The following is a 21,249-nucleotide window of genomic DNA, read 5'->3' as shown; positions in this document are numbered from 1 at the left end:
GACCAGCCACCTGCAAAAGTCCCTATGGCCGGCCAGAGAGGAGCACTCCTTCCCCTAGGGGAACGAGACACCCAAAGATTAATTTTCAATCGACAAGGATCGAGAGCGAGTGTAAACACCCAAAATGACGATTTTAGAAGTGAAATTGATCACTTCAGACATCTAGATCCACCAAACTCCAATAACTGTTGCGATCTACCTCTTGACAACACACCGCAAACATCAATCAACCAAGGAGTCATGGGTGGCTAGACCCTACCATATGCAGGTCTGGCCGACCATGGAGGAGTCATGGGCAGCCAGACCTTGCCCGATGTAGGTCTAGTCGGCCATAGACAACTGTCTAGTGCAAGCCTGGCCGACCAGAGCCAACACCCCTACCTAGGAGTGGCCGGTCAGGGCCTGCAGTACAACATCGGTCTGATCAACACCATACACCCTCTCAAAGTATGGCCAGCCAGACCCTGTCACACCAGAATCTGAAACCCCTCTAAGGAGGGCTTGTCAGTCAAGCCCCTACAGCAACAGATCCTTCTACGCAAGCATAATTAGACCAACTAAGGGACATGATTCAAGGCATAGCTGGTCCGAAACCTTCAGATCCTGAACCAGACCGGTCAAGGGGATCACCATTTCCGACATATATAAATGCCTTGCCCTTGCCCAAATTTAGGATGCCGGTATGGAAGATGTATACCGGACGAGAAGACCCGTTAGCGCACATCAAATATTTCAAGATGTAGCTTAATCTCCAAAAGATAATTGGTGATGTGCAATGTCGCATATTCCCAACCACTTTGCTAGAAACAGCTCAATAATGGTACTTCAAATTGGCCCTAGGAAGGTTTAATTCTTGGGCTAAGTTCTCTCGAGAATTCTACACACAATTCTCATCCTCGAGGCTTGTACCATCACAACTAGAAGACCTTGTTGAAGTCAAACAACAAGAAGGAGAACCTTTGACGGATTACATCCAGAGGTTCATGGTTGAGGCCACGAATATCAAAGGCCTTACGGAAGAGGGCCAATATACGGCCATACTGGGGTCATACTCCAATTAAGTGACTTCTAAAAAGACATTTAGAGGATCTCAACCAATAACATGAAGGAGTTCCTTTATAGAACTGATGGCTTTATCAAACTCAAAGAGCTATCTGGCAGGCCCAGATGGGGCATGTCAACAGCAGGCAGTCACGAGACATCCTATAATCTCATGACCTACCAAGCGCGGAGGAAGAGACCAACAACTCTGCCAAAACCTCCAATGTCAAGAACACTAGAAACAAGTACAACACCAATAGCTCTGAGAGAAACAATGGCAAAAAGGGAAAGTGTAACACTTCTCTCACGCCACAAAAGAATAAGGAGGAGAAGTATACCTGCTTAACCTTCCTGACAGAGAAACCTGAGGCCATCTTCATGGCCACTCAGGGAACAGTCCCCTACAAAAAACCCTTTCCCAATAAAAGGGAGTTGAGTAAGAGGGACATGTCAAAGTTCTATTAGTTTCATAACTTTGACCACGGCACCAATGAGTGACAGAATTTAAAGAGGGAGATTGACTACCTCATAAGGGAGAACAATCCCCACCTGTATCGTTTATGTGCAAAACGACCAAACTTAGGCACAAGGTGCCCAAAATCGCGATCCAATGCCACCACCAGTGGTAGGACACTTAGCGGTCGTCATTGGCGAACCCCACATTACAAGTGAGACCAACAAAGCTAGGGTGCACTATGCTTAGACACTCCGTCACGAGCCTAAGAGCAACATCCTGACAGTCAAAGATAGGGGCTTTAAGCAACCAAAGCTACTAGAGCCCATAATTTATTTCACAAAAGAAGATGCTACTCAAGTCAGTTTCCCGCAAAACGACCCCCTGGTCATTACTGCACAAAATGAGAACATGATTGTAGAAAGATGCATGGTGGACGATGGAGCCTCCTCTAACATTCTTTTCAAGTCAACATATGAAAAGATAGGGCTCCAACTCACCGACCTGGCACCCTACAATCAAGTGATGTATGGCTTCTTTGGCCAAGCCATTGCACTTATCAGGTGTATCAGATTACCCTTCACCATTAGGGAAAATCCAACCACCAGAACTTCTTTGATGGCATAGTTTGTTGTAATCGACATTCCTTCAACCTTCAATGTATCAGATTACCCTTCACCATTAGAGGGAAACTTGTGATTTAAAACCAAAAAACTAATCAAATTTTTTTTGAAAAAAAATCTAACTAAAACCACCCCACTAACACAATAACTGTATGAAAAATAAAAAATAAAAAAATGAAGAAGATGATGAACATAAATATGGAAAATCGGAGAGTGGAATTAAACATAAACTGATGAAGTGTATATCTTGCCCTTAAAAGATAACACAACCGTAACTTATCAATATTATTTAAAAAGAAAAAAAGAAAAAAAATTATCACTAAAGTGACAACCCACGTCACATCAGACCTTTATAACAACAAAAAATTGTACAAAAGATTTGCATAAACCCTACGATGACACGTGTAACCAAAAAATAACAAAAAAATAGTTTTAAAAAAAGACAGTATACTGCGGTATAAAACTAAAAAAAAATACTTATAACAATATAAAAGAAATAAAAATGAAAAATATTGGGTGTAATTTTTGCTCTTAGAATGAGACTTTGTTGATTGGCTCTTGGATTATTGGGCCTGAAAAAAGATTGCAAGTGTGTGAGTTACAAAAATACATTATTTTATGAACGCATAGAATAGAGTAATAGAAAATTGAAAAATACGACTTTCAGAGGAGTTGCTTCATTTTGAATGTTTGTACTATTATGGACATAAAAGGGTATTTGAGGTTTGAATGAGATTCCAGAGATGGGAGATGAGTTAGAGAGGAAGAAGAAGAACCATTCCTCTCCGACTGCCTGACGATCTATATTTCAGATCTGTTATCTTTCTCTATCTCCAAATGCTTTTAAAATCTCTCAACTCCTTCACCATCATATCCATGTTTGGCTTCGCATTCTTTATCCTCTTCTTCTCGGGCTTCCTCGAATTCCCATCTCTATCCACCACCATCGAACCCATCAGATATCCAACTCTTTCACTAACCAAATCCACGCCACACCCATTTACTGATTTGGTCACTGCCTTCAAGGAATGGGATTCTCACGTGGGTTGCCCTCACTTCCGGGAGAACCACAAAGTTTCTATTCAAATAGCGAATAGCTCTTCTTCTCTGCAAGTTTCTGATGCTGAATCTGAGTGTGGGGAGCTGAAGATGGACCATGTCAGTGTTTTGGTCAAAGGGTGGACATGGATTCCTGATAATTTAGATAATTTGTATCCGTGTGCTTGTGGTTTGAGCTGTTTGTGGACTAAATCTTCTGTTCTTGCTGATAAGCCTGACGCCTTGCTGTTTGAGACAACTACGCCTCCTCTTCAGGTATCTTTTCTTCATTTTTTTTTTTATTTTCAAAAATAAATGATTACCTAATTGCTATAATTAATTTGAGTTTGGGATGAAGACTATTTCTCAAATGAAACTTATAAGAGAAACAATAAGAAGAGCATAATTGAGATCTAAGTAATTTTCATTAAAACTCCATTGATCTAGGATTCGGAAAGTGTAGCAGAACACATTTAATTCTTAATGTGCTAAAGTTTAGTAGCATTTCCTTAAGATGAAGTCTACAAAACGAGTCAAATGACCAAAAGATAGAAGGTATAAACCAATTGAGATAAGAAAGTGGGAAACACTTGTTTCATACCCTAGTGTGGATTAGTTGCACCAAGTAGATAGACAATGTGTGCTTTGTTTTCTCCATATGGGGATAATACCAACATTGGCACCATGGTGGCACCTTATAATTAGTTAGCGGTTCTTTATAATCTTTATTAAAATAAAATAAGTAGGACTCAATATTGAATTACACTAATAGCGATATTACATCTTACAAGGTTGCTAGGCACCGTGAGTGCCCTTTAGCATCTCTCATTTGAAATTTGTAGTCTATTGGTTCATTGAGTTTAGTCTAAGAAATTTCGGAGTTCTTGCTGTCAACAATTTCAAGAGTATGATATTCAGATCTACACCTAAATGGTTTTATCTTTTAAATGATATCAGCCGTTAATTATATTTATATATTGTTTGATCCCTTAAATTAAATCAATATTTCATAATTGGTTTCTCAATCCTCAACCTCTAAACCATGACTTTTAGGTCTGGCTTGAAATTGAATCTTTGTGGAGAATTGGAATCTACATGCTGTGCAAAGTCCACAGTTAAAAATATTTTATTCATGGATTTCAGAATAAAAATGAATTCCCCCCTCCAAAGAAGGAAAAAAAAAACATAACAGTTATCCAATGAAAATCCCATGGAGAACTTAACACGTCATAAATTTCTTCAAGCTATGGACTTTTGTGCATTTATGGAGTCTTTGGAGTTGTATTTGGATTACGAGTTCTTTTCATGATGGTTGGTAAATGTAACCGTGTACACAATAGCTGAATGGGACAAGTATTTTCTTTCTTTTCAACAAAAAACTAATAAACTACTAGCACGTGCACAACGCACAATTACTTAAACACTTACTGGATCCTTTAGTAATTTATTGTTTGTGTTGCTTTGAAACTTTAAATCTAAATGTTTTTCAGCATTAGTTGAAATATGCTAGCTTGACTTCTATGTTGCTAGTTTTAGTTTGCAGATTGTCTTCTACCCGGGATAGGCCCTGCTATTGCCATCATAGTTTATATGAACCTTTTAGGTATCTGATGTTAAGCAAGTGTTGGAAATTGTTTGTTTTCTTTTGTATTACTTATTTGTTCAACTCGGTTCATTAAGAACTTGATAAACTTACCTGTAAAATCAGGATTTCCACATCAAGAAATACAAAGGAATTTCAAACCATTCAACTTGGATTTCTCAGCAAGTATTGTTTTTTTTTTTGAACAATGAACATCTGTCAAAAATAATCACAGTTTAATACATCAAGTATTGTTCTCAGCAAGTATTGTTGTAGGTACTATTCATAGCCCCAAAAGAGTGTGGGTTGCATAGTAGCATGAGTTATGTTTCACTTAAAACCAAGCCTAGTTGTAGGGTGTGATCATATCAGCACTACCAAATTCTATCAAAACTCCACAGTTAAGCATGTTTGGGTGAGAGTAATACTAGGATGGGTGATCCTTGTGTTGCACCCCTAAATTTTTTGTTTGAGATAATAACTTTTCTACCCAATAGAGGTAGCTCAAATGGTCGGACATGTGATTTGCTCCCGCAAAGTCTGTGATTCAAGTCTTTTCTAGGCCACCAAATATTACAAGGTTAGGTGAAATACTAGTTTTTGAAAAACTAAGCTTACTTGTTACCATTCAGAAACCATAACTTTGACATATCAAACCGTTGAAGGTTGACCATTTCTGAATAATATTGACGATTCACTTACTGATATAAGCTAAAAATACATACCCCTTCTAATTTTTATTTATTTACATGAATGCAGACATACTACTATATATATTCAATTAGATTCCTAATACGTACTCTTATACACGAAGAGTATGTGTCTTGCTAATCTACTCTCTTATTTTATTTAAATCAGAGACGTACTGGTGATCCTCTTCGTGTATACATGGAACTTGAGGCTGGCAGGAAACGGTCCGGTGCTGAGGATTTATTTATTAGTTATCATGCCAAAGATGATGTGCAGTCGACTTATGCTGGTGGACTCTTTCACAATGGTCGAAATTATCATGTCTCTTCTCACAAGGATAATGTAAGCACTTGGCTCTTCTTCCTGCATGTTTGTTGTTTGTTGCATTGTCATATACTGTTTTCCCTTGATATTTGATTCTGCAAAGCTTGGCAAGAGATAATGTAGCACTTGTAACTCAAATCAATGATGTTATTACTGAAGGATACACTTGTTTACTGGTCGTCATCACGTTGTCTTCCTCAAAGAAACAAGCTGGCCAAGAAACTTCTCAGCTTACTGCCTCACCATTCATTTGGTAAGTGCTTGAACAATGTTGGTGGTCTAGACAAGGCCCTGTCATTTTACCCCGAGTGCACCAATGATGCTAATGTCACCCCGAAGTGGTGGGATCACTTACATTGCGCCATGTCCCATTACAAATTTGTTCTTGCAATCGAGAATACTGTGACAGAAAGTTATGTTACGGAGAAACTATTCTATGCTTTAGACTCAGGTTCAGTTCCCATCTATTTTGGGGCCTCAAATGTCTTGGACTTTGTCCCTCCAAATTCTATCATCGATGGGAGTACATTCAGCTCCTTGGAGGAATTGGCTTCTTATGTGAGAAACGTTGCCAATGATCCTATAGCCTATGCAGAATACCATGCCTGGAGAAGATGTGGGGTTTTGGGTAACTATGGAAAGACTCGTGCTGTGAGCCTTGACACCTTACCGTGCCGGTTATGCAATGCTGTAAGCAGAAAAGGTGGGAGAAATGCAGGAGCCATTTAGTATTTTTGTTTGTTTTTGTATGGGGTTATTGATTTGTGATGATATTTACAGTGGTCGTAGAGTATAGGTTAGGAAACGGTAATTACGATAGGAATACAAAATTATAGAGTCCACTTAACCCTGTTTCCCTTGGTCTATCTACTAACATTGTATATTACCAAGTGTTATGGGTTTAAGACACTTGTATTTTTCAACTGAATGTACTCCCTTCACAATGGGAGGAAGTGTTTTTTTCTTTTTGAGTAATGATTAGAATTACTCGTGAATTTATGATACAGAAATTTGCAATTATCGCAGGACTCTTCTCGAACTAAGATAACTTATCGTCTAACTGAAAAATATGTTTTGTCAAACCATGGACTGTTAAAATCTTAACGCAAACCACATGAGATAAAATTACTCCTGAAAATTTAAACAATAAAACTATGTCTCCAAACAACACTCCCAATTCCTAACACATTGAAAAACACCTTTTCATTATTAATAACTCTCGCTAAAGCTGGCGAAATTAAAACTAAAAACATCGCAACACCAAACCAAAAAACAAAGGTATATTAAAATGACAATCTTCAATATAAAAATTAATATACAAACTTAGAATTTAAAACACAATCCATTTTACTAGTTTTTTTTTTTTTTGAACAATTCATTTTACTAGTTAAACATTACTAAAAATTAAAAAAAATCTAAGTATAACTAGCTAAAAGTATTATCCTTTGGTTAGTAATAACTTACTAGCACCCCACTAATTTAAAACTACTGAAAATTAATATCTAACAAATTATGTATAAAAAATTAAATTTATTGGCAAATTTTCTATAATCATAATTGGGGGGAAGTAATTTTTGTCGAAGGGTAAATTGGTATCACGCTTTTCATCGAAGTACATAATGTGTAAATGTAATATGAGCTATATGTGGAATAAAAAAAAAATTTAAGTTCGGCGACCCTGAAGACTCGATGAGTGGATAAATAAACGTAATTTGTTAATTACGGAGATTTATTTGAAATATGTGGATATAATATGAGTAATTTATGAAATAAAAATATTTTTAGGTTCAGCGATTTTGGAGATCCGATTGGAGGCAAAGAATGTCACTATGGTCTTAGTTAGAAATATTGATTGGATTATTGGGATATGATAATTTTAGAAATACCGAGATATTTTAGAGTACTCAAAGTTGATCAAATACCCTAAAAATATAGATTCTTTAGTGTCTAAGAAATAATAAGATAACTATCAATAATAAAATTTTTATAATATTATTATTATATTATTATAATATCATATTATTATTATAAAACGATACATTTATATATAAGTTATATGTTTTAAAAACATAAACAGAAAGAACGAACGAAATCCACCTCTCTCAGTTCAACGAAACCCTCATTCTCTTTTATCTTTTTTATTATTTTCAACCCGAAACCTAGCGATCTAAGCTTTGGTAGTAGCGGGATAGTAAATCTTTAAAGAGGGAAAGCTTAAGGTATGGTTTAATTTTGTTTTAAGCTTGGAATGATTAGTTTTATATAGGGCTTTCGTGAATTAGAATAATTATGGAGATTCTGACTTTATAGAATTGTTCTTTGGTAGCTATGGTACTAGTTTCGATGTTTAGTTGTTGAATTTGAGGTGATTTTGAGTTAGAAATGCTCAAGAACCGACCCCTGGGACTGGACGGCCGGAGGGAGCTTGCTTATAGAAATAAGATAGGTCGGTCAAACAAAAACAACGCGCAACGGGCTCTCCGCTCCTAGAATTTGGAACTTTTTAAAGCTTAGTCCGAACGTTAATGGAGTTTTTTATTTAAGGGCTTGATTTTAATTTTTGTTACATAAGGATGGTAATATTTATGGTATATATGTGCCCTGTGAAGTTTGGAGTGATTTGGATAAGTTTTAGTAGTGTTTCAGTGAGTGCGAAATTTAGAATTTTCGAGTTTCACCGTTTTTAGAAATTCCTAAAAGATCAGAAATTGTATTTTTGTCATAACTTTTCATTTGGGTGTTCATTTTGGACTAACTATATATCGTTTCGAAGCTTGCGACGAGATCTACAATATAGTATATATTTTAGAGCCAAAATATAAGTTTTATTTTAGTGTATTTATACTGCGAGGTTTGGTAGAAAACCCTAGATTGTCTTATGTGAATATTAAGTACTGTTTTGGGATAAACACCTATTAATTTACCGTTGTTGTGACATAGGGCTAAGATCATCAGGGATAGTTCTCTACTTGAGTTGTCTGAAATGTATGAACCTGGATTAAAGGTAAGAAAAGTATATTGTATTGCATAGTACGTTGTTTTGTAATGCAATTAGTATTGTTGTGAATTGATTAATATTGAGATATGGTTATTATTGTTATATAATGAAAAGATTGATTGATTAAGAAATAATAATGTGATGATACCATGAATGCGATATGTTGGGCATCGTACCTTATTAGGTACGGGCGGTAGTGATATATGAGTACCGAGCATAGGTACAGGCTCACTTGATTAGGTGATGCGATATGCCGGGCATCGTACCTTATCAGGTATGAGCGACAGTGATATATGAGTACTGAGCGTAGGTACAGGTTCACTTGTTTAGGTGTTGTGATATGTCGGGCGTCGTACCTTATTAGGTACGGGCAACAGTGATATATGAGTAGCGGACGTAGGTACGGGCTCATCTGATTAGACGATGCGATATATTGGTACCAGGTTGTGGCACAGGCTCACCTAATTAGGTGATGTAATTATGTACCGGGTGTAGGTACGGGCTTGCCTAATTAGGCGATGCGATATATTGGTGTCAGGTTATGGCACGGGCTCACCTGATTAGGTGATGCAATTATGTGATATATGGGTGCAGGTTTTTGGCTCGGGCTCACCTGATTAGGTGATGCAATTATGCAATATATGGGTGACAGGCTATGGCACGGGCTTGTCTGATTAGGCAATGTAATATAGGATTATCAGATTAAAGCATCGACTTGTTTGATTAGGCAACGTGATGTAATGAAGATGATTACTTTATGAGGTAACATATATATAATTTATATGATTAAATGAATAAGAATTCTATTATTGGTATAATGGTTTTGTATTACCAAATATTTGTATACTGATGTTTATTCATGGCAGATGTCAGTAGTGATTTGGATTTCATCTTATGAATAATGCGTGATGGTTTGATTCTGATTGTGTATAAATGATAGTATTTGAATAATAAAATATATGATTATTATTATTACTTTTCTTGCTAAATCCTTGTGACCCACTGGTGCTATGTGGTGCAGGTAAAGACAAAAAAAAGCTAGATCAACCATGAGGTGACTATCTTCTCCAGCAATGTACATATTGACCTCGCCGGCCTGCGTGCCGGGTTGCCAGGAGTTATTTTGGGCTGTATTTATTGTGTATTTTGGTTTTATATTTGTGAGGCATTGTCATATATAGTTCTTTTGTAAAACATTTTATAATAGGGATCCTCAGAACACACTTTTTATGTCATTGTAATGTCCATTTTTAGTGTTTTATTTTAGTCAAATTTTTAATATTATCACGGTTTTTAATAATTAATTAATCTATTAGTATTAAACTAGTTTATAAAATCGTACACGTGGTGTCCTCGTAGATTAGGGCGTCACATAGCTACTTGTAAATGAGATTACAGTAAACTAATATATTTACTGAAATGAATACTCCACCATTTAAACTCGTTTAGCCAAGCTCTAAGGAAACCCTCATTTCACTTTTAAGAGTTTATTGAAACTATAGATTCCATATCTATGATTAGTGCTCCCATTCAATTATACTACTATGTTCCCAAGATGTAAGTATGAGCTAGTCTTATAGGTAAGAGGGTAACGAACAAGTCAAAAAACCTGAATAGTATTCGCCTAGAGTCTAACCATCTCAGGATTGAGATCATATTTATCTAAGATCAACTAAGTGATATTGACTAAGAAAAGATATTATGATAAGTTTATGATATCATTTACACTATCAATATCGCCTCAGTCTGATGTATAACAAATACATTCCATACAAGCTCAATTTGCTAATGCCTTAGAAAAGGCATTCTACTTGTATAAGTGTAAGTAAATCACATCGTTGATTATCACGTTAATATAAATCTAGTGCGTTGATAAATCACAGAACTAAAATAATTTATATCATATAGTCATAATTGCTTTTAATTGTGTAGACAACACTATCATTATAAATAACAATATGATGAGGATTTAATAAAATTTATATATCAAATATATGATCACTAAATAAATATTTGAACTAAGTAATGTACGAAATAAGTAATTAAATTTGTTGATGATGAAATTAAGATTACATTGAAATTAAATTTTATTTAGAGCATAAAATCCTAACAGAAAAAGCTTGAGTAAATTCTAATAACTTTGTCCAAAAACTATTTTTTTTAACTCAGTTCATATAAAAGAGCATACAATTGTTAGTGGTGATTAGTTAATTTAATTTAAATAAATTTTTATAGGGTAAATATTATTTTAAATCCTATATTTTGTAAAAGTTACTGATTAGACTTTTTGTTTTGATAAATAACAAATTGCATTCTATATTTTCCAAAATATACTAATTAATACCTTAAATATTTTTTTGGTCAAAATAAAACTTAATAATAACCCGATGTAAATGTATTATGACAAAATTGGTTATGTTTTTTTGCATCTATCCGTATGAGAATTTATTTTCAAGTTGATTATATTAAAAAAAAAAATTGTCGAAAATTCAATTTAAGTCTATTTATACTATTTTGGATGATACAGTGTCTAATTTATCATTTAATAAAATAAAATGTCCAATTAATAATTTTTAAAAAATACAAGTCCAAATAAGTTACTAAAATGTTTTTCAAGCGTTATTACACATTTGTACTAACAGCTCACAATTTGGATTGTTACATCATACATTAGGTCCTTATTTGACACAATGAAAATTTCCATTCACTTTTATGTTGTAAAATAAAATATATCCTTATTATGGTCGAATAATAATAAAGAAATTGTAGAACCATGAAGCTTGATTCTCTTCAATTGTTTATCATATAAATTTTTTAGTGGTATATTTTCTTTTTCTTCAAGTGATAGCTCTTTTGATGTCAATCTTGGGACGATGATGTTTAAGTGATTCTTTTTTTACTGTGGGTTGTTATGACAACTGACGCTTAACAAGCAACGTTATAAATAATATTTAAACGCATATTATGCGAGATCCCTCTACATACATCAAATTTCTTTTTTGGAAACTGACGTAAATTATGCCTAATGCATTGGTTATCATGTGTGGCTTTTGTCACTTGGAAAAATGTCATTTACATGATTCCTGAAGAATGACGCTTTCTGACGATTGCTGAAGAACGACAGTCTTTCTAACGATTGCTGAAGAAAGACGGTCTTTCTAACGACGGTATTTCTAACGACGCTTTTTCTAAATTTATTATTGACGTTAAATCATTATTTTCTTGATAGTGTGGGGAAAAAATTATGCAATGGTGCTGCAAGGGCAAAGGCTGGGTGTCAAGATTGGTGCCGCGGCTGCTTGGCATTAGAGAGCTAGTCGGTGATGCGTGTTGGGGCCACTGCTTGGCGTTAGAAAGCTAGTTGGTGATGCGTGTTGGGGCCACTGCTTGGCGTTAGAGAGCTAGTCGGTATGCGGGTCAAGAATATGCTCATATGCTCATAACTAGTAACCAAAATTAGTCATTAAAAAAAAATCAACAAACAAACCAAAATTAGCTCGTCAAAAGCATTCAAGTTTCCAAAGATGAGAAAATTAGCGTTAATATGAAATCCTAGGTGACAGTATTTGACAATACTATCCTTGTCGAGCCCCTAACAAACTAAATCATCCCATGGAGTGGAGCTGCATCATATAACAGTGAAATCAGTTTGAAATTGCCATGCGAAAATCACGGATAATTGTCTCAAAATTGCTTCTGTTACAGATATACCTCTGTTTAACACGCAACTTTTAACATCAACAATTGTAACATAAATATTAACAAAACCAATGCATCAAGTTACATTCGATATTTTCTTCCCTATGTTTCTGATATACAATCGTCGAAAGAAACACAACTATTTCTTGTAAACCAGAATTAAATACCAATGTCACACTAAAAGTTCTAATGTACACGCGAGTCTCGGCAAGAAGAAACCTTTCCCTCGATTCACCATAAACCAGCCACTGAATTAGATGTAACCCAACCATATGAATATGAGGGGGAGTATGGAGCACAGGTGACTTGGTAACTGCCTTCTTTTCCTTTCTGTCGGTGTCTTTCCTGGACAAATTCACAAACGTTCACACTCACTTATTTTTACCGACTCAACCATGCCCAATAGTTTATCACAGGATAGTTTGATTCAACAATCAGGTAGGGAGTGTGCAGACGTGAAAGGAGAGAAACTTGCAGCAGAATCGCTGCAATGCAACGGATTCTGCTGATAAGTAGAAGAGCTCACAAAGGGAGGTGAGGCATTGCTAGGGCTTGGAATATGTGTAGACAAGTATCTTGAGTTAAGGGGTGATAAAGAAGGGTAACCCAAGGAATGGCCAGAGATCAAATAAGCATGAGATCTTTGGGAAGATGCATTCTGGAGATCCATGGAGCTTCTGCTTACACCCAAGGAGGGGGATTGGCGGTAGGACCTAAGAGACTGTTGAAAATAGGAAGTACTTGCAATTGAGCGAGAAAGAGAAGGGGAGCGTGACATTGATGGGCCAATTTGTATGGCAGACGAGGATGCCAAAGATGATCTCATTGATGATAGCATGGATGAGGAAGCTAAAGAAACTTGGCTGGAAGAAAGTAGTGGTGTAGATTCTGAGGCTGGTGGATTGCCTGTGCTAGTTCTTGCATCACGTTTGCAAACTGGGCAAAAAGTCCTCCAGGATGTAAGCCAGGAATCCACACAAAACGCATGAAATTCTGAAGAGTCAAAATAACAATATTTAGATTATTTAGACTTAATAGAAAAAAAACAATATTTAGACAAGCATATAGAATAATCTTTGGGAAACACGAGGATTTACTATCACAGTTCTACTTATACCCAAGCTCCTAAACATTAAAAACGCAATAGCAACTACAGATTAAGAGAAACTATTTGAGCACGAGTAGGTTCTATGAAGAAGCTAACATAGTACGTACGCAGTTTTAACGATGGTTAGTTCTCTATATCAAATTACATAGAGTATAAGGGCATGCACGTGTTTTACACCCATTATAAGAGGATAGCAAACCAGAATAACTACAATGCATCAAAACAAAGATGGAGCTGCAAACTATTATTCTACAGGTGATGACCACCTTTTAATAGTTTCACAACTCTACCTGTAATAAAAATATTCTGTTTTGAGTATTCTGCCACCTTTTAACAAACAAACAAAAATATTTTCTTTTTGGAAAAAAAAAACAAACATTGTACTCCCATCAGCCTCCCTATTCTATCCTTCAAAATACATATCCAAAATCCCATTTTTTCTGTTTTACTTCAAATTTGTACATTACACCATAAAACAGTTTATTCAAAATACATCACCAAAACTCTTATTTTTTTTTCAAATTTTAATATATTTTTTTTATTTCAAATATATAATATTAATATTTACACATATTTACCATATGAAAATAAAAATGTAAACTCAAAACAATTAATAAAATATGTTCAGAACAATAAATTGTATTCTATAGATGTAAAGCATGAATGGTGAATTTTAAAGAAGCTTTAAAATAGAGAAAAAATTTAGAGCATCTGATGTAGCTTGTTTTTAGTTTAGTTCTTTAAATAATTTAAAAAATCTCTATTTTAAAGCATCTGATGTGGGTGCTCTAAGGAACACGGTTAACCCGTTCTTAGCACAAAAAACAAAAACATTATGACATATAAAGCAAAGACATTCGGATTAAAATAATAATAATAAATAAATAAAACTTTTAAAAAAAAAAAAGCAAGCGATGACAGTTTTTCACACCCAACAGCAATGACAAGAAAACTTTAAAACCTATCATCTACAAGAAAACTTGTCACAACTCAAGTGTCAGAAAAGGTTAAATAATAGCAATGATGGGTAATAAAAATAACAGCAATGACAAATGTAATAAATTACTAGAAAATGACTATAAATTACTAGAAACCGACTAAGAAATACTACAAGAACTTCAATTGAGTAAGCAAGTATGTAATAAGTTGCAGATAAACTTACTGTGACGACATGGCAGAATCCTCAGCTTCTCTCCAACACTGTAGTCTTCGAGACAAATGGCACATGTTGCTGAAGTGCAATTATCTTCTGAAACAGCAGTAAATATCAAACTTGGCATTGCTTTCACCAACCGACTGCTCATCCCATGAAATTCTCGGACCCGAGAAGCTCGAGGTCGTTCTCGTCGTATTCGATGCCTGCGAACAAAGAAACAGGTAGCCAGCACAGCAGACATTGCTAGCAGGGAAATGAAGGATATTGCCATAATTGACCATGCTGAATTCTCAAAACTTGGGATTAGCCACAACTCCATATCAGTATGTCCAGCATATCTCTTTAGTTTCTCACCAGAAGCTTTGGATACAAAGACGGCATGAACCTTTATACCAGCTGAATTCCCGGCCACTGAAAAATTCACAAATACCCAGGAGAAGGATAAGATGACAAACCACCTTTGACATACAACTCCACAGTCCATAATGATACACAACATAGATATAAAAATTAGAAATGCTCTTAAGGGATCATTAGGTACATGGCATAAGGGTATTATCCTTATCACCTGTTTGTTACCAACTTATAACTAGGATAAAAATAATCCAAACCTCCAAAATAGTCTTAATGGGCAAGAGAATGAGGACAAAATTTGAAGTGAGGAAAACAAAAACAAGACCCTTATCAAGAGTGCGGACATGTCCCATGAAAAAAGAAAATGAAAAGTTTTTTGTTTGGTAGGACTTGTCGTAACTTCTGTACTTCATTCTCAAAAAGTTTGTTATCCTAGGGCTGTTGGCTAGAACTTTGATCATTACTCATTAGTGATTACTTTAATAAAAAAGAAGCTTTCATCTGAGTCCAAAAAAAATTAAAAATAGTTTGCCTAAGAAAATTACTGAACATAAAGAACAAAGCAAATTGACACACATCCCATTCTATACTACCTGGTTACTATTATACATGTTTTAGATGTGCAGATAACAGAGTTAGTGTCTAATCCCATCGGGAACTCTATTGATAACTCAGTACATTTAATAAACCAGTAAAAGGTTAATCAGCATTTACTCATGAGAAAATGCAGGCTCACACTCATTCACTATTAGTTATAAGACTAAGCAATTTCATAGAAGTAGCTAGCACAACAAGCCTATCCAAGTTGTTAAAAAAAAGTCATTACTTGCAACTAAGATGCCGCCATCTTCATTGTCATAGATGATTGCAGCTTTGAATCCCGCTTTTTGAGCTGATCGAACTTTATCCTCAAAACTGCAACCTCCTCTCACGATCAGCACAAATGGAGAGCTAGTATTAATGGATTGAACTTTATTACTCAATGGTGAGCAGGCATTCAGAGGCTGTGCCAAATACAGAATTCCACATTCCCCAGACCCTCTTATTGCAGGAGCTGAAATGAATGCAACAATAGTCATCTGTCAGAAAGGCATTACAAATGCAGTACCAACACAAACACGCAGGCTTACAAACACTAATATAGCTTTGTTTTCTCTTATCCTTTCGCTGAACCCTGCAATCTTAGCAAGCAAAGGAAAGAAACTCTAACAAAATTGCAATCTTTGTGAGCAAAGAGGATTAAAATCTAACAAAATTTCTAGGTAGGTCCCATAAGGAATCGAACCCCATACCTAATGGGAGGTAACCAGTTGCCTTGCTAATCCACAACTAATATAGTTTTTCAATATCCCTAACTCTATATTCTTATTAAACAACAACCAGTGGGAATATTCACAAAAGTATTCTAATGTTATCAACATAATAGCTTTAGATGTACACACATAAAGAAATTAAGTAAAAGACACAAAATAAAGGATGAAACCCACATGAAGTCACTAAACTTGAAGCTTTGCTCAAATATTTGCATTACGCGAGCTCAATTCAACCAAAGAAAAAAAAAATCACTACAAAAACCCAGCAACCAAACAAAACCCCAAACCAAAAAATTTTAATTTCAAAAATAAAAAGTAAAAAACTCACCGAAATTGGCTTCAATGTCCCCGAAAGAAAGAGTGACATTCTTCCCAAGAAGGACTACATTGGCAAGAGTCAGGGAGAAGGAGAAGCCAGTGAAGAGTAAGAGCCAGAAGAACAGGACCAAATTCATAGTCGCTAACAGAAAGATTTCAACGCAAATTACAACAACTCAGAGATTGGATGAAAGGGACAGAAAAGAAAAGTAGAAGAAGAGAAGAAGATGAATTGGTTTGTGATGTGAGAGTGTGAAGTTAGGGTTCGGAATTGGATAGAGAAATGGAGACATCGGCTTCCATATCAGAATATCTGAATCTTAACCTTAATATTCTATCATTCTATTTGGTTTCCTGATTTTGGCCAAGTTGTGTGAATTTCAAAAAAAATATCAACTAGAGTGTCTTCTCTCCTCTTCTCATCTATTCTTAAATAAAAAAAATAAATAAACCAAAATATCTCAATTATTATCATTATTTTTATTTAATAAATCTCAATTATTTTTATCATTATTATGCATGGTTAATTTTTTTTTTTAAAGAAGAAGAAAAATAACAAAGAAAATTGAGGATTCGCTGAGACTTGTTTTATTTCGTAAAAACAATTAATAAAAAAATGATTTAAAGATAATGTATTAATTGGAGTCCTTGTGTGACATGTTTTTGTCTTTTTGTGATTTGGTTTGGTTTGGTTTTATCCACATCACTACCACCACCACCGCCTCTATAGCGGGCCCCAACTTTGTTATTGATTTTTTTTTTTGAAATCTATTTAGACAACAATTATGAGCTGTTCTTTACTTACAATTCTGGTTGTATTTGACTTGTGCATTTGCTCACCTATTCTCTCCTGCTCATTTCTCTATCTCGGAAATTTCTAGGGCAATCGTTATTTAAAAACTTTAATACTATTTTAATAAATCTCATCTCTACAAATTATTAGCTACACCTTATATTTTTTAAAAGAGTATTATAAATTAATTTGTTGTTCAAATAAAAATTATTAATAATAATTTAATTTAAAGGTGGTATAATAAAATTAATTATATTTTTTTACATTTATTCTTATTAAAAATTATTTTTAAATTAGTTATAATATAAAAAATTATTAAAAATTAAACTCGTGATTATATTTGTATAAGTTTAGAAAATATATAGTCCTATTTGTACTAATTCAAAACATACATATTTATTTTATTACTAGTAAAAAACTACGTGCGAGGCACGTATACTAAATTTTATGCTAGTTATTTTTTTACTTTATTTAAAAAGTGATACAATTAAAAATTAAAAAAAATAATATTATTAGTTATTAAGTGAGATTATTATTATGTATATCTAAATAATATAATTTATAATTTTGACAATTAAAAGTAAATTCTGGATGCAATATAATGTCAAAGCAATTAGGTAATCTCAATCCAAATATATCAAAAAAAAATTATTGGCCATCAGAAGAAAGTCATGAAGTACAAAATAATAGCATCTTAAATAAACATCACTAACTTTCTGGCCAACATTTGTCTGGGTAACAGCACTGTACTTTTTCCAACCACTTATACATGAAGATGTGTAACTCAAGAGCATAAGAAAATAAGAATTCACACATTTTGCATTCACCTTTAAAATGCTCCTTATTGCATTCAATAAAAATTAACATAAAACTAACCTTCTATGTCCATTTTTGATGAAACTGATTCAAAAACACTAAACTTCATTCAATGTTCAACATTAAGATGCTAAGAATTTAAGAAAAAGTAAATATGTAAAGAAATATCTCAAATATGTAGTATGTGAATTTATACACCACTGATACCTAGTCATATTTCATTTAAAAAAATGCAATAAGTCAAAAAGCTCAAACTCACATTGCTATGACTTGACCTTGTGGACCCATCTACAACAAACAACTTCTGCAATGGAAATTTGAGAGATGCAGCAAGTTTTTCAATTTTTTCCCTGAGACCACCTTCTGGAAGCTATCATCAAATAATATAACCAACAGAATAAAAATCAAAACCAAACTAAAAGTGAGCATGAATAAACTTAGTGGATAGCAACTTTTTTGAATACTCTAGTTTTGTTATAAAGTGGGGCTATGAGAATTGGGTAGAGTGTCATCATCACAATTGACAGAATGAACATAAAGGCCCAATAATATATGGCCAAGTATGGACCTCCTTTCTGTAATTACAACATAATTTTTTACCATTTCAAGAGAGGAGGTTACTCAAGCATAGTGTAAAATAGAAAACATTATTAGTTATTACACCATAATATATTTAAAGAATTTTTCCACACGAAGAAAAACAAAATAACGCATCCAATTTGTTTTGAATACAGAAACCAGAGCACTTATCTAGTCATCCCTTGTTTCTTTTTGGTTATATTAATAATTTCAGCATTGTTTCTTTAAAAATAAATAAATTAGATTACCCTTACCTGAACTATGAAAATAATTGCAAACACAATAGGAGGACCCAGAATGATGGCAAGAAAGATTCCTTTGATTAAGTCTCTAAATAATAACCATACCATTTGCTGAAAAAAAAAAACAAAACAAAAAAAAGTAATATATACGTGTGCGAGTGTGTTAGAAAATTCAAAAAAAAAAAAAACAAATATAACGAGACAAAATCAAAGCAGGAAACCAAACCTTATTAAAACCATGACGGGCCTCAATCACAAGAGTAGAATAAAGGGAGAATGGCAAATCAGTGATCTGCAGACATTCCAAAGAGCAAAATGTCGGTAATTCATAAACTCAGAAGTAGATCCTAATGTATTATAAGACTTCAACTTTATACAATAAAAGTACCCACACAATTATGAGTTTAGTTACTTTTGCACTACATACAACACTCTTATAAAGTACACTGATACTACTTCCTTGAATGCAATTCAATATTTGGAGAAATCATGTCCCACCTGTGACCAAAACAAAATGCCAGTGTGTAGTATCTCATTCATGCTCCATCGTAAAATAAAATAAGCTAAGGTACGAATATTGTGCTTAGCAACGGCATCTGAAGAAGAAGACTACGATTTCAATGGCGAGTTGAGGTTAATTAAAGCTTACGAAGTTGGAGACATGCTTCACAGTCTTACGATTATCGCCGGAAAGTTAATAGAATAAGGTTTGCTATTAATATATTAATATATTATTCAGAATTAGCATAAAATATCAATTCAAATATTAATGGAATTTGTTTTATTTTTATTTTATTATTTTATTATATATAAATAATATTTTATTATTTTATTAAATAAAAATAAAAAGTCACCCATGAATTTCTCATAAACTAAGAATTCAGTTATATAGGCACACTTTATATAGAATAAATTTAACACAAGAGAATTGGAATAAATAATTTTTGCAAGATACAAAATTTAAAATAGTATTAACTCTTGTTAAAAAAAAAAAAAAAGTTAAAAGGCACTTGTGTGAGTAGAAGACTAGTTCACGGATGATAGGCGGAAAGATAAAATATAGAGAATATGAGTTCCAACAAAAAATTCTTAAAATATTAATAAATTGTGATATCATTACCCTATAATCAAATAAATATAAATATGAGTGAGTCTTTTCCTTAATTTTATTCGTATCTATAATTTCGATACTATATTCTTTTAAAGAGAAAAATAAAAAATTGATATTGTATTGCTTATGTGTACGGGTATTTAATATATATGTTATTTTCGTATCAAGTCATTGTCGTTTTAAATTGTATCTAAATTTTATTGGAATTTTATGCCTTAAATAAAATTCATTTCAATCTAATCTGATTTGTTATCAATAGAAGATTAGAAGTCATTTATGTATACATGTAGTTTTCATGTTTATGGTTTAATGTGTACAAAATTGATTAAGTCCAGAACATATAGTTATTCACAATTACTGTATTGTCAACACAGTAGAAGGTAATTGTGATTATATGCTTCAAAAGATAATGTCTCTTGATTCAAGTGAAGAGTTTGTGCCCAAAGAACAATCCTCCGATGATGATTCTGGGTCTGAAAGTGAAGTGCCTGAAGTTGAACCTGTTAGTGCAGAACCAGTTGATGTCCCTACTGCAGTTCCAAAGAAGGACAAAGGAAAACGACCCATTATCTTGGTTTTTCTTCTCAATTCCTTCACCACTTGTCCTCAATTCTTGTACATACTTTCTTTAAACACCCGAGGACCTGAAACAAAAGAATCAAGCGTAAAATAACCCTAAAACTAGAAACAAAGAGTGAAAACTAACTGAAAATATGACCCAAAACTTAGACTAATTTTAGCCTAACAATCAACAATTACAAAGACAATTGACTTAAACAAGTTTAGACTCCCTCTAAATTATTTTCGCAAACCTTTGTAATCCACTTTATGAATTTGACTTCCGAAACACCTTCACACAGCGAACTCCCTTCATCTTTGAAGTGTGAGTGCTTACTTCCTCCCGAAGTAAGGCTTGAACAAGTCTTCTCCCGAAGACCACTCTCTTGTTCAGTCAAGTCGTTTTAACAAACTCTAAGACATAGTAAGAACTAATATTAAAAATACTAGAA

General features: G+C 33.9%; 3 protein-coding genes across 4 annotated transcripts; 1 reads left to right on the top strand and 2 right to left on the bottom strand.

The window, feature by feature from the left end:
- The first annotated feature begins 2,797 nt into the window (after window positions 1-2,797).
- Window positions 2,798-6,772, top strand: LOC115702356 (alpha-(1,4)-fucosyltransferase). The gene is made up of 3 exons (XM_030629823.2): window positions 2,798-3,432; window positions 5,597-5,770; window positions 5,912-6,772. The coding sequence occupies exons 1-3, from the start codon at window positions 2,956-2,958 to the stop codon at window positions 6,479-6,481; spliced, it is 1,221 nt and encodes a 406-aa protein (XP_030485683.2). The 5' UTR covers window positions 2,798-2,955; the 3' UTR covers window positions 6,482-6,772.
- Window positions 6,773-12,383: 5,611 nt separating this feature from the next.
- On the bottom strand, window positions 12,384-17,288 carry LOC115702355 (receptor homology region, transmembrane domain- and RING domain-containing protein 2). Its single transcript, XM_030629822.2, has 4 exons — window positions 16,709-17,288; window positions 15,894-16,121; window positions 14,720-15,124; window positions 12,384-13,442 (listed from the first exon to the last, which is right to left on the bottom strand). Exons 1-4 carry the CDS (start codon window positions 16,833-16,835, stop codon window positions 12,877-12,879), a joined length of 1,326 nt encoding a protein of 441 aa, XP_030485682.1. The 5' UTR covers window positions 16,836-17,288; the 3' UTR covers window positions 12,384-12,876.
- A 466-nt stretch (window positions 17,289-17,754) lies between these two features.
- Window positions 17,755-19,811, bottom strand: LOC115696977 (CAAX prenyl protease 1 homolog). 2 transcript variants are annotated; one of them, XM_061106409.1, is made up of 4 exons: window positions 19,627-19,811; window positions 19,355-19,420; window positions 19,141-19,239; window positions 17,755-18,677 (listed from the first exon to the last, which is right to left on the bottom strand). In XM_061106409.1, the coding sequence occupies exons 1-4, from the start codon at window positions 19,666-19,668 to the stop codon at window positions 18,519-18,521; spliced, it is 366 nt and encodes a 121-aa protein (XP_060962392.1). In that variant the 5' UTR covers window positions 19,669-19,811; the 3' UTR covers window positions 17,755-18,518. The 2 variants fall into 2 exon arrangements, with proteins under 2 accessions (XP_060962392.1, XP_060962393.1); XM_061106410.1 differs by lacking the exon at window positions 17,755-18,677 and adding an exon at window positions 18,706-18,882.
- Window positions 19,812-21,249: the final 1,438 nt, after the last annotated feature.

This window comes from Cannabis sativa, chromosome X (genome assembly GCF_029168945.1).
Source record: "Cannabis sativa cultivar Pink pepper isolate KNU-18-1 chromosome X, ASM2916894v1, whole genome shotgun sequence".
In the NCBI taxonomy this organism is placed as follows: domain Eukaryota; kingdom Viridiplantae; phylum Streptophyta; class Magnoliopsida; order Rosales; family Cannabaceae; genus Cannabis; species Cannabis sativa.
The sequence above is the reverse complement of the archived record's forward strand: the minus strand, read 5'-3'. Positions and strand labels throughout refer to the sequence as shown.

What these genes read in the sequence shown, in the direction of transcription:
- LOC115702356 (XM_030629823.2), top strand. Translation starts at nt 2,956, where the DNA reads ATGCTTTTAAAATCTCTCAACTCCTTCACCATCATATCCATGTTTGGC. An exon ending in CAACTACGCCTCCTCTTCAG is followed by an intron (nt 3,433 to 5,596) that starts GTATCTTTTCTT and finishes TATTTAAATCAG; the next exon opens with AGACGTACTGGTGATCCTCT. An exon ending in TCTCTTCTCACAAGGATAAT is followed by an intron (nt 5,771 to 5,911) that starts GTAAGCACTTGG and finishes TTATTACTGAAG; the next exon opens with GATACACTTGTTTACTGGTC.
- LOC115696977 (XM_061106409.1), bottom strand. Translation starts at nt 19,668, where the DNA reads ATGAATGAGATACTACACACTGGCATTTTGTTTTGGTCACAG. An exon ending in GCATTTTGTTTTGGTCACAG is followed by an intron (nt 19,421 to 19,626) that starts GTGGGACATGAT and finishes GAATGTCTGCAG; the next exon opens with ATCACTGATTTGCCATTCTC. An exon ending in CAATTATTTTCATAGTTCAG is followed by an intron (nt 18,678 to 19,140) that starts GTAAGGGTAATC and finishes ATTTGATGATAG; the next exon opens with CTTCCAGAAGGTGGTCTCAG.
- LOC115702355 (XM_030629822.2), bottom strand. Translation starts at nt 16,835, where the DNA reads ATGAATTTGGTCCTGTTCTTCTGGCTCTTACTCTTCACTGGCTTCTCC. An exon ending in GGACATTGAAGCCAATTTCG is followed by an intron (nt 16,122 to 16,708) that starts GTGAGTTTTTTA and finishes CATTCATTTCAG; the next exon opens with CTCCTGCAATAAGAGGGTCT. An exon ending in TGGCGGCATCTTAGTTGCAA is followed by an intron (nt 15,125 to 15,893) that starts GTAATGACTTTT and finishes TGAATTTTTCAG; the next exon opens with TGGCCGGGAATTCAGCTGGT.